The sequence below is a fragment of the Protopterus annectens genome, chromosome 4.part1 (genome assembly GCF_019279795.1).
Source record: "Protopterus annectens isolate FY-2018-M chromosome 4.part1, PAN1.0, whole genome shotgun sequence".
Classification (NCBI taxonomy): domain Eukaryota; kingdom Metazoa; phylum Chordata; order Ceratodontiformes; family Protopteridae; genus Protopterus; species Protopterus annectens.
The window spans coordinates 623,966,265-623,982,952 of NC_056734.1; the positions used below are offsets into that span (position 1 = coordinate 623,966,265).

A 16,688-nucleotide genomic window follows, 5' to 3' on the forward strand; every position below is an offset into this window, starting at 1 on the left:
GTTTTTTCACACAGGTATCAAATAAAGTTCCCCTTAGCTGAGAGCTTGGCTGAAACGTGGCTTTACGGCTATGTGGCAAACGAGATCTGAGGTAACAGGGAGAAGGGCATTCCGGGTAGAAACTTAGTTTAAGAGTTTTTGGCTGGTGCGAGCTTGGTAAAAAGACCGACTCTGTTTTGAGGGCTCAGAGCCAAACCCATCAGTGATGAATGGAAAGAAGATTAACAACATGAGTCCCCTCTTTTAAGTTTAAGTAAACAACTACATCAACTTAATCCAGTTTACAAAAATACTGTTTTATCCTATGTCTATATACTAACAGCTATTTAACAGCTATTTAACAGTTAAACATGTAGGTAGTTGTAAATTTTATGGGGAAAGTATACATATATAAATACACTGTATCTGTGTGTTTGTACACATGTATCGTGTGTGCACACATATACATACACACACAGACACCTTATTGCACAGGTATACTGCCAAGTATCTATAATTTCAAACATTTTTATTTACCTGACAAAGATCTGTATTCTCATTTTCTTCCACAACAGATGCAGGAATAATTTCCTCAGAGTTTACATATACACCAGTTATATTAGGAACCAACTCCTCTTCTGGGGTTAGAGTGCACACTGGTGATACATCAGGCTACATTAGGAGAAAACACAGTTAGCATTTTTTAAAAAGAAAAATAAAAGTATATACACCATAAAGAAATATTGTGGGAGCTAATCACTACAGTTTTGGTCTTGGTCACCAACAGTGGACTTTGCAGGAGAATTTTACTAAAATAATTTGCACTGCTTGGGTGCTGCTGGTTCCAATTTATATTGTTTCCAGCAGCCCTCCTTTAAAAACCACCCTTATAATGTCACTCAATTTGCTTTTATGTTTGTATACATCTCAAGATCTTTGATCTTCATCTGTTACGTTCTCACACACTTCTTTACTCTCCATCATCCCTACCATTTCCTACACACTCTTGCACACCACATGCACTTGAGAACCTTTTCAATTCACCTGAGATTATCCATCCAATGTGCAGCCAGCTTATACTCATTTTGAAAATTGCATCTGCTTGTGTTCCCGGTCACTAGCTATTTTTAAAACCTACCACCACAGTGAAAGCACTGTCGTGTAAATAAACTTACTATAACTATAGATGTTCTAATGGATCACTGTTGCAGTAGCCTAAGTCATTTGGGTCTGAACACCTGCCACAGGCCAAGCTTTCACATCTTTAAGGTGCCTTTCATATGCTCTAATGGGCAATGACTTGAGGGGAACTCCATATAAAGACAGTTGGAGTGCCAATTTCTTTGAGCTTTTTGTCTATTAAAAAGGGAGGCATGAGCTCTGAAAGGATAATGCTAAGAAACAAACTCAGCAGTAAACTATATCCACACCCTTGCTGCACAAAAGGAAAAACAGACAAAATAAGGGAATGGAAGGAGGGGCAGCTACTGCAACAATGATCTATTAGAGCATCTACCATTATGCTAAGTTAGCTTACATAACTGTACTATGTTCAAAATTTAGGTCATTGCTGCAGAAGCAATGCTGGGTAAATTACCATAGTTTAGGCACTATCAAGGGAGAAGGAAATAAACTAAGATTCCAGGAGCCCCTGGAGAATGATCCCAAAAAAGCCTTTTCTGGACCTGGAAAGGAATCTAGTTTGTAGTGATTTGTAAAAGTATGTGCAGTGGATGAACTTTTTACCTCTCAATTACTTATGAATCCATTGTTTTCCTCACCACAGAATAAGCTAAAGTCCTTGTAGAATGGTCCCTACCCCTGCCTGGAAGTATCTTATTACAAGTATAACAAAAGGCAATAGCATGAGACAACCATTTGGAAATAATCTGCTTTGACACTGGTTGTCCTTTCATCTTACCTTCATGGGAGACAAAACAGCTGATCAACTTTTCTGAAGGCTTCAGTTTTGTCTAGGCAGTATCAGAAACTGTTTGTTGATATCTGGAATATGGAAAATCTTTTCTCCCTTGTTATTGGATACAGGGAATTTAATAGTATGGCTCAAGATAAAATCTGAGATCACTTTAGGAATAAAAGAAGGCTAAGTTCTCGGAGAGAGATTGTCCTTGTGAAAAGTGACTTAAGGATGACTGATTGTATTTGCTTATAACTCAAGATACTCTCCTAGCAGAAGTCAAAACAATGAGTACAACTGTTTTCCATGTTAAGGACTTCAATTCAACCTGATAGGTTGGATTAAATGGGGAAAGAGTAAGCCTTTCAAGCACAAAGTTAAGATCCCAAGGAGGAGCTACCAGTCTCCTAGGTGTGCACCACCACTTTCAAAAACTGTTAAGTTGAGAATGGTTAGAAATGGGGATCTAGGGGCAGACAAAGAAAAATAGATGATGAATCTTGATGGAGGAAAAAAAGGCCATAGGACAGTAGCTCATGTAAACAATCGAACCAGAGGCAGCCAGGCCTGATGGTCATTGGAATGGCACCAACTAGAACATTTTTCCATTTGCACATATGATTTTCTCGTAGCAGATATTTTTTTGCCTCCTTTAGTATCTGCTGCAAGTCCTCAGAAAAAAAAGTGCCTAAAAGGTACCAAGATTCTAGCATCCAGGCAGTGAGTTGAAGAGTTTTCAAGCTGGACGGTATTATTAAACAACCCACCTTGGGTAAACAAATCCAGTCTGATAGCAAGTCTGTGGTAACTGCCCTTAGCTAGAATGAAAAGAAGGTAGGACCACTGTTGTCTGGGTTAAAATGGAAACACCACCACAATTAATGAAGAGTCCATCTGGATCTTTAGAACAACCCTGGGTATCAGTGGAAAAGGTGGCAAAGCATACAGAAACATTCCTGTCCATGAGAATGAGAAGGCATCTGTCTCCCAGGCCTATTCACAAGGAGTTCTGCAACAGAATTTCTTGAATTGTCTGTTGTAAGAGGAGGCAAACAGATCTATTGGAGCTGTTACACACAGTTGCATAAATTCTTAAAGACCCCAGCATGAAGTTTTCATTCATGGGTTTCTGTTTTGGTCATGCTTAGCTTTTCTGCAATCTCATTTTCATCTGTCAGAATGTATGAAGCCTTTAGAGTCAGACTAAGCTGAATTGCTGTCTCCTAGGCTATCATAGAAAGCTTGCATAGAGGGTGCAATCTCTTTGCTTATATATCACATCACTGTGGTAGTATTTGTGCAACCTTGCAGAGGTCCTGGGGACCAGGCATGATTCAAGGCTTTCAAAGTTTTGATAACTTCCCACCATCTGACATTTATGTGTTTGTCTATCATGAGGGTTCCACAGACCTTGGACTTTCACCACATTGGAGACTGTTTTCCATGTTGCTAAGTTTGATGCATCTGTAGTTAGGGTCAGATAGGAGAGTGGGAGGCCTAGATTGCAAGAGATCAGGTCTACCCACCAGAGAAACTCCCATCTTACAAATCTCAACAGAGGAATCTATAAAGATAAAAGGTAAAGATGCTGAGTTCACGATAACCTGAGGTGTCATGGTATTTTTCACATGGGAAGTTTGGCTAAGGGAAGCAGGAGAATCATCAATGCCATGAACCCCAAACTCCTGAGAAATTCCCTTCCAGATAACTGGCTTAAGGTGGAGAAACTCAGAAAAAAATTTTGCAATATCTCTACTTTGGAGGAAGAAAGGCTCTTCCCAACGTAGAATTTATTAGTCATCTCAGGAATACAGTTCTGTGACTAAGGACAAGGGAAAATTTTTGTAAATTGATTTGAAACCATAGACTAAGAGATTTTGAACAACTGCTAAAGACTTTTAACAGCTGGAGAAAGAGTCTGCAAAGATAAGATAATCGTCCAAATGTGGCAAGTTATGAATGTCTCAAAGTCTGAAATAAGCAATTAGAGCCATTCACTTTATGAAAACTCTTAGTGCGGTGGCAAGTTCAAAGGATGAGACAGTGAACTGATAATGCAAATAAAACTTTCAAGTCTGAACAGATTGGGAATGGGAATGAGATAAGCACCCTTCCAGCTTTACCAAAAAAGCTAGAGAAGGGGGCAGAAGTAAAAGGGATTGAAGGGAAAACATTTTGAATTTTGGAATTCTAACAAAAAGATTTAGATAGGAAAGGTGTAGCATAGACCTCCATGATCTGTGTTTCTTTGGTACCAGAAAAAAAAATCTTCAGTACAAGCCTTTGCCAATCTGATATGGGGGGGCACTGGTTCTATTACTTCCTCAGCAAGCATCTGATGCAGAATGGAAGGGAACAGACAGACCTGGTTCACAGGGCAAAGAAAGATTTTCACTGTCAAGTGTATCTCTGCTAAATTACATTTAAAACTCATTTGTCTCTGTCTCAGTTTGATACCACAAGGGAAGATGACACCCCAGGGATATGGAGAGGTTGCTAGGATTGAAAAGGGAGGGTGGACAGGCAAATAGTCATGCTGACTGGGAGAACTGTCCTGGATTTTTAGAAGCTTTTCCTTTTGTTTTGGAGTCTCCTTGCCATTGCTTTTTAAACTCCTATTTAACAGTCCTTGCTTACTGAAAAGGGAAGCTGAGCAGGAAGGCAAATTTGTATTTGCTTTAAAAAAGGGTTGAAACATTTGCATTACCTCTGGAAGCAAACTTTCCCATTTCACCATACTTCTTGAGTACCTCAGCTGCTGAAGAACCAAACAGAACTTCTATATAAAGGACAATTTAAAATTTCAGTTTTTAACATCTTCAGGAAGGTTTTGAGAACGAAGCCAAGCCAATCTCCTCATTACAGACCCTGAAGAAGCCGCTCTGGAAAACGATTCAGTAACATCATAAGCACACTTTAAAATATGCTAGTTACACGAGTGACAGATGTTATGAGACATTCAAGGAATTTTTTACCTCACAAGAAGGAAGGTTAATAAATAACATTTGCATGTTCTCAAAACTACATGAGTTTGATAGTTTAGAATCCTGAAAGACAAAGTATCAGAAAAATCTTTTATTAGAGACTTTCCCATCCTTGTTAGAGGGAATGGGATTAGTATAAGTTTTAAATGGAAAAATTATTGTTGGCTCTGCTTTACAGATAGGAAACAAATATGTATGTCGGAGGTACTCTATATAACTTTGCCAGGCTTCCTGGGGACATGAGGTTGACAATTAGACAAACTAGAAGCAGTGAGAAAAATATTCCCTAAAGCAGGCGACACTGGAAGAATAGCTGCAGTTTTAGGTATATCCAACTGTAACAAATTATAATACATTTTCTATGCAATAGGAGTTTCCTTCTGATTCCACTCAAAACTGTCTCTCATCATAAAGTATCATGATAAAGATACACCTTCTAGAGGGAAATCTGTAGCCATACTTTCCTCAGAATCAGACCATTCAGATTGAGAAGAATTTTCTGAAGTGCAACCATCCCCCTGCAATGTCTGCTCTTCTAACTGAAAATCCAAGTCAGAAAGAAAGGGAACTCTCTCTCTTGCCTGAAGTAGTATTAAGCCAAGGAATGACAGAAATGAGTTCTTTAGCAAATCCAAACAAATCTTACCCATCCATTGAAACTGAAACAGGAGAAGGTAATATTTTCTCAGTATGTTCACCTTTCCTGGTGAAATACCAACCCAAAGAAAGCATATGCATACCAGATTTAGGTTCCCTAGTCCAGCTAAGTCAATAAGCTTCACCCTCCCCTATCCTTGAGATCAGCAAGAGTGGCTTTCCTTTGCCCACCAAGGTCATCCCTTCAGCCATAATGGACTTGGCCATCCTCCGTCCATTGTGGCTGCAGGGGCAATACCAGAGGGACCAGGGGAAAAAGATGAGTGGTCTGAGGAGCCAAGAGCAGCCACAGTAGAGTTACCTACCGGCAGCTGTGATGCACCAGAAGCTGACCTGACACACAAAGACTACTTAACAAGTTTATTCTTCTTGCTGACACGATATATATATATATATATATATATATATATATATATATATATATATATATATGCAAACTTGCAGAAAAATCCTGTCAAAAAATAGAATTTTTTTTTAACACAGAGTTCAGAGAAGCATTTACACTTACTTCCTTAGAAATACAACAGTCTCAAAAATTTACAGTTTCCTAGCAAACAACATTTTAATCAGAAAAATCTCAGAAAATGTATTTTACTGGAAGGTTATCCTCAACGGGGAACTTGTCTGCTTAACTCTGAAGGATCGCAAGCTGACAGACTGTTCATGGGCCCTGCCAAAAGAGCATTTTTTGGCTCCAAATAAGCTCTGAATAAATTGGTGCTCTGTATTTATACTGAGGTCCCACAGAGCTCCTTTTGGAACACACAGAAGGAGCTTTAACGCTTTGAAATCTGACCTATGTCAGAGTGTAAGAACCAGATAGTTTAGGCTACTGCAACAGCAATAAGCATTGTATTGTCATTATATTTACAAGTACATTTTACTGGTATACAATATTATATATTTAAATTTCACATTTGATATACTGTAGACAGACTTTTATATTATTACTATGCAGCTTTTATTTTTTGCTTAATTTTGTCTTGTGCATGAAATCAGCAGACCATGGTGCTTCTTCTCTTTAATTACCAGGTCTGCCTACACCTCCTGGCCTACAAGTTAAGGCCGGCGAGATCAGTGTTCTCCCGGGTCTGTGAGATATTGCTGCCATGGTACTGTTTTAACTACTACAATTCCATACCCACCTGTGATTGGTAACCCCTTGGTGGGATGTGCAATGGGTGGACCATAACAATTAACTCCTCATGCTGACATCAGTAAGCTTCCCTGCCCACCATCAGGAAGCACTCCACAGTTGTTTCCCAAGCCTCTATCAGGGAAATCTAATGGATATGTGTGCTCAGTGCATGTGTCCCTCCCTTCCCCTAACCAGGAGAGGCACACCAAACCTCACCTGCCAGCACCTCACCAGAACTGCTAACTAAACTCAGGTCACCTGGACTTTAATGAGGGCTTTATCCCTCTATTCCATGGTATTGTCGGTATTACTATGAAATGACAAATTCTCCTATTTAGTGTTAACCATTTCTATTTCCAACTGTTTTTACTGCATTGTTCTGTTAAGGCAGTTCTGTTAGATGGTTTAACAGTGCCTCCAACATGGGGGATCTATATCACTTTGTCGAATCACTATTTAGTGAATGCCTCTTCGTCGAACAACAATTCAGTGAAAACACTAATCGCTGAACTAACACTACAGTGGAGAAAATTCCAGATGGTGGCCAATCATCGTTTTGCCCTGGGAAAGTTTTCACTGAAAAGTTAGTTTGACAATTAGTGTTTTCGCTCAGTAGTTGTTTGACAAAGAGCTGTTCACTAAATAGTGATTTGACAAAGTGATATAGACCCAGCATAAGGATATGGGGGGGGGGGGGCATCTTTGGAACAGCTCACAAATCTGGTTAAGAAATGTATAAATAAAATCCACAAATGTACTTTCCATATCTTTTCTATATATAATCTTACACAACAATCATACTCCTGTTGTGGTCTCCAAACTCAAGAAAATCAGTCAAGCTACAGTCAATGTTTTTATTCAATCTGCCAAAAATGCCTTTTTCAGAGTTGGTTATATAGCACAAAGGGATGAAGCCCTGACTGTATCCCAAATTACTTGTGTAAAAATAGTGGCCTGGATGCTGAAGTAGTCAGCCAAGAATAGAACTGAGCTGGTGATGACTACTCCCACTTTCTAAAGAGAGAGGAAGGCTGCATTAGCCACTGTGCAAGACTGCTACCAGCTAAAAACAAATGTTATGTATTGATCTGTGTTCTTTTTTCATCCAGTTTAACCTTTGGGTTATCAGATCAGACCTCAGCACCTTTAGTAGCTCTGGATCCAGGACTCGACACCTCTACTTCCAATAATCCCTTTCTTCTTCCACATACCTCAGATTGAGTTTACGTACTTATCAGCTAACAAAATATTTCATTACCTCACAGAATATAATCTGTTAATGTTATACTGGAAAATAACCTGGAGAAAACAACCAACTGAGGATGTGAACTGACAAGGTTCCTGGTTAGGTTCATTTGATCAAAGAGGAGTACAAAGGAAAAAAAAATTGGAAGGGGGAAAGATGGAGGGACGTTGAACCAGATAAAAAGAAGACAACATGGATCTATCGTTTTGGTGAGTACATAACTTTTGTGTCTGATATTGTCTTTTTTCATCCAGTTCAACATTTGGGACAGATTCCCTAGCTGCCACAACCCTGGAAGGTATCAAGGAAGGATATTCCTGAAAATGGTGGAACCAAAAGATGCATGTTACCTTGACTGCACATCCAGTTTTTAATGAGTAAAACCTGTGTGGAATGTGAACCAAGTTGTTGCAGCACAGATTTCATCTGTAGGAACTCTGTGCATAAAAGTAGTAGAAGCAGCCACAGCCCTTGTTGAGTGAGCTCTTGATTTCTTAGCTAATGAGAGTCCCAGTTTCTTGTATACAAAGGCTATGCGGTCAGACAGCTATACTTTGATAGTGTGACTTTCAAAACATTCTGCCTAGCTTGGCTTTAGAAATGGCCACAAACAGCTGATCAGATTTGTTTGAAATCCTTAGTCCTATGGACTGTCTGTGGACATCTAAGAGATGCAGAGCATATTCCTTGCTAGAAAAGCATGGAAACAATACTGGTAAGTTTATGGTTCGATTAATATTCATTTCCAATGCCAGTGTTGGAATGAACACAGGATTTGTTCTCAAAGAAACTCTATCCTTACAGAAAATCAAGTAAAGAGGTTTACAAGAAAGTTCATGTAATTCAGAAATCATTTTAGCTGAAGTGAGGGCCCAAGAAAAACAGTCTTCCAAGAAAAGTGCTTTAAGTCTGCTGAAGCTGCTGGCTCAAATGGGGGTTTTGTTAACACCTGAAGCACGACAGTTATGTCCCATGGAGGGACAGGATCACTTATGTGATGTCTCAGTAAGAAAGTTCCCTTTAGAAAAGGCTTTGAAATAATTAGACAGGCTACAGCCATTTGATTATGTCCATCATAGAAAGAGGAAATAGCTGTTAGCTGCACTTTGAATGTTGAAAAATATGGAACCCTTTTGGAAAGGTTCTGACAAGAAATCTAGGAAAGAAGGAAGTGGAGCTGAAGGGAATCGATCCCTTTAAGCTGTTGCCCAGATACAGAATCTCTTCCATTTGCTGAAATAAACATTCCTGGTACAAGATTTTTGACAGACAAAATATGAACCACTTGAGTGGAAAGCCTGACACCTCTGGACATTAAAACTGAAGGAACCATATGTTTAGTTTCAGTGTCTCTGGGTTTGGGTGAGACTGCCCGGATGGGTGAGTCAGGAGATCTGAATGGATGTCCAGTATCCAGGGAGGACACAGTAGATGAGGCCAGAGAAAGGGGAACCACACTTGTCAAAGCCAGAAAATAGCAATAAGGAGTACTTTGGCCTTGCAACTTCTTGCTTTCTGAACAAACTTTGATATCAGAGGAAAGGGGATGATGGTATATAGAAGATCCAGAAGCCAGCTGTGGGCTACAGTCCCTCAGTGATTGTCCCTCTGTAGGGATTAGGGCAAGGTAACTGCTGCATTTCTGGTTTAGGGATAAAACAAAAATACTGCAGCACTGTTGGCTCCAGAGGTTGAAGATCTGATTCACCACTGTTTGAGTGAGTGATCATTTGTGAGGCAGTAGGATGGGTCTGCTCAACTTATCCACAAATAAACTGGAAGTCCCAGGAATACGAATTACTGTGAAAATGTGATGGGAAGACACTGCTCACTGCCACATTTTCAGGGTCTCTCAGCATAAATGGTATGAATGGGTTCCACCCTGTATGTTGATGTACCAGATTAATGATGTTGTTCATCTGGATGGATATCACACCCTGAGGACAATATCCTGGAAAGCCTGCAACATTAGTAAGATTGCTCTCATCTTCAGGACACTGATGCTGAGTGTGGCCTCTATGTTTGACCATGAGCCTTAAACAGTCTTCCTTTCAAAGTGTCCCCCCCCCCATCGCAGGAGGGAGCACCCATGGTTACTATGGGGAGATGTGGAGAAAAGGGCCAAACATCTAGGAAAGATGTGGAAGTCTGCTACCATGTGATGTGAGACTTGCACATGGTCATTATGTCAGTCCTCACATGAAGAGGATAGAGGAACTGGGACTACTATACTGAAAGGGTTCACTGAAGAATTCTCATGTGGTATCTGGCTAGAGGAAGCCATCAGCCCTAGTAACCAAAGGATAAGTGTTGCAGTTGATGAGGGGTGCTGAAGAACTTGTAAGGCTGTCTGCCATACAGAAATGATCTTGGACTCTGGCCGAGAAGCTATCTGATTGTTCGTATTCAGATGGCACCTGATTAACTCTACTTATTGTGCAGGTATCAATTTGCTTTAAGAGTGATTGACTGTGATCCCAAAATGTTGAAGAAACTGGAGCAAAAAGTTCCACTGCTGGAGTAGAAGATCTTTGGTTGGTGACATGAGGAGCCAATTGTCCAAGCATGGGAACACCCGGAGCTAGTCTAAGGCTAACTTCCTACTATTATGTGATAACCTGGCAAAATTTCAAGCCCACATAAGCCTTAAGAATACTGCTGCCTATGCAGAACTGTTCACAGAAACCCGATACAAGCATGTTAATATCTGCATAGAGGCAACTGTACTTAACAGAAAGAAGTACAGAACCAATTCAGAAAAAGAGCCACCCTGGTGGAATCACATCATGAATAGGCTATATAACAGAAGGAAGAAAATCATAGCAAAAATTAGGAGGTGCAGCACCCAACAGGACAAACGTATTCTCATCAAACTAAAAACGAAGTTATGTACTCACCATAATGTTCCATGTTTGTAGTCCATCTCGCCCTTCATTCTTACACATGGGTTCGGAGCCGATCCTTGGCTCTGACATGGCCAATTAGCAAGCTCAAAGTCTTCTAGTTGGCTTGTGGCTATGTAGGTATCCCATGATGCACCAGTATAATCCCCAGATCTTGTTTGCTGCTAAACTATAGAAAGAAAGAACAAAAACTATCCAAAAAGAACAACAATAATAAAAGGTCTCCACCTGATAAGAAAAATTTTTCTGTCTCCAGATCCTTCCAGGACGGGGGTAGGAGGGTGGGTTCATAAGAATGAAGGGCGAGATGGACTACAAACATGGAACGTTATGGTGAGTACATAACTTCTTTATGTTCTGTAGTCCTATCTCACCTTCATTCTTACACATGGGACAGCGTTCCTAGCACCTTATTCTTGGGTGGCTCACGGAAAAATACTCCTGAGTACCGTGGAACCAAAGGAGGTTCTACCCCTAGAGGTCAAATCCAATTTGTAATGAGTGATAAAGGTGTGAGGGGTAGCCCATGCTGCTGCTGCACAAATATTACCAATTGGACCCCTGGCTTGAAAAGCTGCAGAAGTAGACTGGGATTTTGTAGGATGAGCCTTAATTTTGAATGGTAAAGGCTTTCCATTGGAAGAATAAATGTAGGATATACAACTGGAAATCTAATTCGAAAGGGTCACTTTGAAAACTGGGAGACCTAATCTGGAGTTGGAGAAGGAAACAAACAATTGGTCAGACTTCCTGAATTCCTTGGTCCGGTGTAGAGAGAACCATAATTGTCTGTGAACGTCCAACTGATGGAATCTGTATTCTGCTGCGTTGGAGTGATTAGGGAGGAGGACTGGAAGCTCTATAGTTTGGTTAAAGTTATTATGAGAGCACACCTTGGGGACAAAGGGATGGATTTGTATGAAGAGATACTCTATCTTTGTGGAAAATCAAATAAGGGGGCTTGACAGACAGTGCTTGTAACTCTGATACTCGTCTAGCAGATGTGAGTGCCACCAGAAACAAAGTCTTCCAAGACAAGAACTTCAGCAAACACGAATGAGCTGGTTCAAAGGGTGAAGACGTTAATTTGGATAGGATGAAATTTAGATCCCATGAAGCTACCAGTTCCTAAAAGGGAGGTCCCAACAAAGTAGCACATTTAAGGAAGGTTTTACACAATGTGTGCGACATCAGATTGGACTCATGTTGACCCAAATGAAAATTTGATATTGCTGCCAAGTGAACCCTAATTGTGGCAGCAGCAGAACCCTGGTGAAAAAGTTCAGACAAGAATTCCAATACCACTGGAATGGATGCGGTATAAGGGTCAACATACCTTTCCTCAGCCCAGATAGAAAACCTTCTCCATTTGCTAGTATATAACTTTCTAGTGGAGGGTGTGAGAAGATGCAAGAATGTGGGTCACAGTGGGTGAGAAATCATGAAGGCTGACTGGGGATGGAACAGGAGCAGCCAAGCTGTCAAATTGAGGGTGTGGAGGTTGGGATGAAGAGAGCCTGACATGTGCGTCAATAGATCTGGCCGAGAAAGGGTAACCAAACCTGACAAGGCCAGTAAGGAGTGATGAGGATCAATTTGCTTCCCAACAGTTTTGCTTTCTGAATCACCTTGGATATGAGAGGAAAGGGCAGGAAAGCATAAAGGAGACCCAGGGACCAATTGTGAACAAGTGCGTCTCTTGGTTACTCCCCTGGAGGGGGGAAAAGGGAAAAGTAGCTGCTGCATTTGGAGTTGTTTGGACTGACGAAAAGATCACAGCAAGGCTGTCCCCATCTGCGGAAAATCTGTTCCGCTATCTCCTGCTTCAGAGACTACTCGTGAGGCATCAAGATTGCCTGGCTGAGTTTGTCAGCTGTCACGCTGGTTGTCCATGGGATGTGCATTGTCACTAGAAAGTGCTGGGAAGATTTCGCCCATTTTCAAACATGAATAACCTCTCGACAGAGTGAGTACGATCTGGTTCCACCTTGTTGTCCGATTGATTTGCTATCGTCCCAAGAGGAAGAAGGTCGTGGAGTGCTTGCAACGCCAGAAGCACCACCCTCATCTCTAGGACATTGATATGCAGGTGGGCCTTGTGATCTTGCCATGTGCCTTGGACACCTTACCCTATCTGTGAGGCATCTGTGGTCACAGTAGCAATGGGTTGGCGAGGAAGGAATGGAGTGCCAGTTCTTAGCTGGTTGGGTTGGATCCACCAATGGAGGTCCTTTTTGCAAGACTCTGTTAAAAGGATCTGGTGGGATAGAGGCAGTTGTTGGAAGGACCACTGGGATGATAGAAGCTATTGAAGAATCCACACGTGTAGTCTGGCAAAAGGGACTAGTAATATGGTGGATGCCATTGTCCCTAGAAGTTTCAGCACCATCTTTGCCTTGACTTTCCAAAGAGGGAGCAGATGAAGGACTTGTTGTACGAGATTCTGTGCTCTTTCTGCTGGAAGATGAGCCAACATGGTGACTGTGTCTATTTCTGTGCTTATAAAAGTCACAAATTGAGAGGGCGATAAGGCAGACATTTCCCAATTTATAGTAATCCCCAACTGGGCACAAAGTTGGATAGTGGAGTCTCTGGTTTGAAGAAGTAGATGCCTGGTGGAGGTGGTCAGGAGCCAGTCATCCAGATACGGAAACACTTGGAATCCTAGATGTCTCAAGTGAGCTGTCACTACTGCCATACACTTGGTGAACACCCTGGGTGCTGTGGTGAGACCAAAGGGCAGACCACGAAACTGGTAGTGACTGGCTCCCAGCCAGAACCGTAGATGGCTCCTCGATGCTCTGTCCATTTTTATGTGGTAGTACACGTCTTGGAGGTCTATTGAGCACATCCAAGTGCCTTTATAGGTTCATAGGTTCATACTAGGCTATCTGCCCGAGGGCATTTACAAGCCTAGCCCATAGTTTTGTGGCTTACGCCACCCCTTTAGTATGGGGAACTATACCCATTATTTTGCTGTGCCTCTGTTGAGCAGTGACACTGAGGTAATCCCTGGGGTATATCTGCGATCTCCCATCCATTGGTCAAGATTTCTCTTGAACAAGGCCAGCGAGGTGCTCTGCCTCACATATACCGGGATTTTATTCCACAGCATAGGGAGTCTTTGGGTGATGAATCTATCCCTCCAGCACGCCCTATTAATAGCCGTGTCGAGGTTTAAGTCTCCCGCCCTTGTGGCTCTGACGGATCTAGATTTTTTGAGGTGAAGCATATTCATCAAATCTGGGTTTGAGATGGCCTTGTATGTTAGGCAAAGGTCACCTCTGAGCAGCTGTGTTTACTGAATAGAGCTGGAGTTCTTTCAGTCGGGCAGCATAGGACAGATGTTTGAGACCCTTTATCCTTTTGGTGAGGAACTTTTGTGGCCTCTCCAGCTGCTGCAAGTGTCGGGTCAGATACATTCCGAATGGGGCATTGTACTCAATCATTGGTCTGATGAGTGATGAGTATAGGGAGACTATGACCTCCCTTGATCTAGATGAGAATCCTTCATGATAAGGTGGGCAATGTAGAAGGTCTTCCTAACTACTTTAGCTACATGGGTGTCGAATGACAGACTACTATCAACCTGGGTCCCCAGGTCCCTGATAACTTCTTCTGTGCTCAGTGGATTGCCACCTATTTGGTAGCTAGGGTAACCTTGTTTTTCCCGAAGGGTATGACTATGCATTTTTGGCATTTAACTTTAGGCCATGGCTCTGGCACCAGTTATCCATTTCTGTGAGACCCTTCTGAAGGATATCTGTGTCAGATGTGTTTTCTACTATGGCCCAGTTTGCAGTCATCTGCAAACTTTGTCAGCCATAACCCTCCTGTGTTTGCTTGTACTTCGGAAAAGTAGATGCCAAACAAGAGTGGGCCCAGGACTGAGCCCTGTGGTACACCACTTGTGACAGGCTTTGAGTCTGACATGGCGCCAGCAACTCTGACCCTGTGGGTTCTGTCACTCAGCCAGTTTGCAACCCATCTTGTGATGTATGGGTTAACATTTAAGCGGATGAGTTTTTCAATGATACCCGAGTGGGGTATTGTATCAAGGCCTTCGCCAGATCGAGGGAGGCTGTATGGACTGCCTTTCCCTCATCAATGGCTTTGGTGACTGTTTCAAAAAGTCAACCAAGTTTAGAAGGCATGATCTGCCTTTGACAAAGCCAAACTGGGATGGATCCAAAGTCTGCAAATTCCCTATGTCTTTATTTATGAGGTCCATTATGATCCTCTCCATGGCTTTGCAGATAAGGCTTGTCAAGCTAATGGGCCGGTAATTTCCAGGGTTGGTGGAGGCACCGCCTTTGTGAAGTGGGACCACAGTTGCAGTGCGCCACTCCCTGGGTACGTATCCAGAGGTAAGACTATGATTAAACAGCTGTCCTAGCTGTGGGTTTAATTCCTCGTTGAGTTCGTGGAGCACACAGCCGGGGACACCATCAGGTCCCATGGATGCTGTGTTTTTTGCTTTGGAGAGAGCAGTTCTCACTTGAGCGTTGGAGATGTTTGGGGGGCTGCAATCGCTTGGTATAGATATCTCTCCTAATAGAGGGAGTACAGACTGCAGTGTCACCATCTGGAACTTGTCCTTCTTTACAGATTTGTTTAATTTGCTGAGGTCCAAGATGGGCCTCCAGTCCCCTGTACGTTTTGGCACTAAAAAGAATCTGGAGTAAGTTCTGAATCCTACCTGGTCTGTGGGGATGGTTTGGATGACTCTGTTTGCGAGCAACTTGTTCATTTCTACAGTAGCTTGACCCCTGTGATTGGGTGGAACATCCAGGATCCTCTTGGGAACATGAGGTGGAAGAGAAAAGGATATAACATCTGGTGATAACTCTTTGTACCCATTTGTCTCGGGTGATGCTTAGCCAGGCTCTGGATACAAAGAAATGCAACCCCTGACCAACTCGAGAGAAGCACAGTCGGGCCCCACATCAGGAGCACTGATAGGGCTGGCCTCAAAATGAATCGTGGCCTCCCTGGTTTTATGGCCCACCCCTGCCTCTAGGGTGACGTCTACCATTTGCTCCTTCTCCTCTGCCTCTGAAGGAGGAGTTACCTTGTGCATCCTGGAAAAACCTCTGGGACTTCTTGAACCACATTTTACCACCTCTCTGACCCTTGGGGTATGGACTAGAGGGGATGGTGAAATGTACTCCCACAGCAGAGAGCGTTTTCCCTTCTTGCTCGCACCTGGTGAGTGTGTCTTTTTCCTTAGGTCCAAACAAGGAAGAACCGTCAAAGGGGGCATTGGTAAAGGTAGACTTGAATGGCACCACAAAATTACACAAGCGCATCCAGGAGTGCCTCCTAAGGGAAACTCCTGAACCCGCTGCCCTGCTCGCTCCATTGGCTGCATAAGAAATCAGCCTCATGGAAGAGTTAATAATGGAATTCAAGGTGAACAACTGAGGAGACACCTTATCAAGGACTCCTTCAGTAGATGTACCTTGTAGAGTCTCTCCCAACTCCTTAAGGAGATCTCTCTGAAACCTTGTAAAATGTGTTAGGTAGTTCAACGATCTGAGTGTGAATGCCACTGATGAAAAGATACACTTCCCATACCTGTCCATCGTTCGAGACTCCTTATTCAACATATGGACATATGAAGAAGTCTCCGCTAGTTCATTCTTAGTGGCTGCCACCACCATCATGGCATCTGCAGGAATGCCCTTGCACAAAAATTCCTTCTCCTTGGGGGCTGACAAAAATTTATTCGGTCTCCTGGGGATTGGCTCCATGGCATCAGGACTCTCCCACATCTTTTGACTAACAAGGTCTAAAAGTTGGTCAAAAGGTGGAGACACCTAAGAGGCTGAAGGTTGAAACCCGAAAGCCTTCAGGTACACCG

At 42.3% G+C, this 16,688-nt stretch overlaps 1 protein-coding gene across 1 annotated transcript in view; it reads right to left on the bottom strand.

Moving 5' to 3' along the window:
- Window positions 1-498: 498 nt before the first annotated feature.
- Window positions 499-16,688, bottom strand: part of LOC122801255 (serine-rich adhesin for platelets-like) — a 1,296,546-nt gene continuing 1,280,356 nt past the window's right edge. The window contains exon 18 of the mRNA XM_044070807.1: window positions 499-651. Coding sequence (XP_043926742.1) covers window positions 499-651 — 153 coding nt within the window. The remainder of the gene's footprint in view (window positions 652-16,688) is intronic.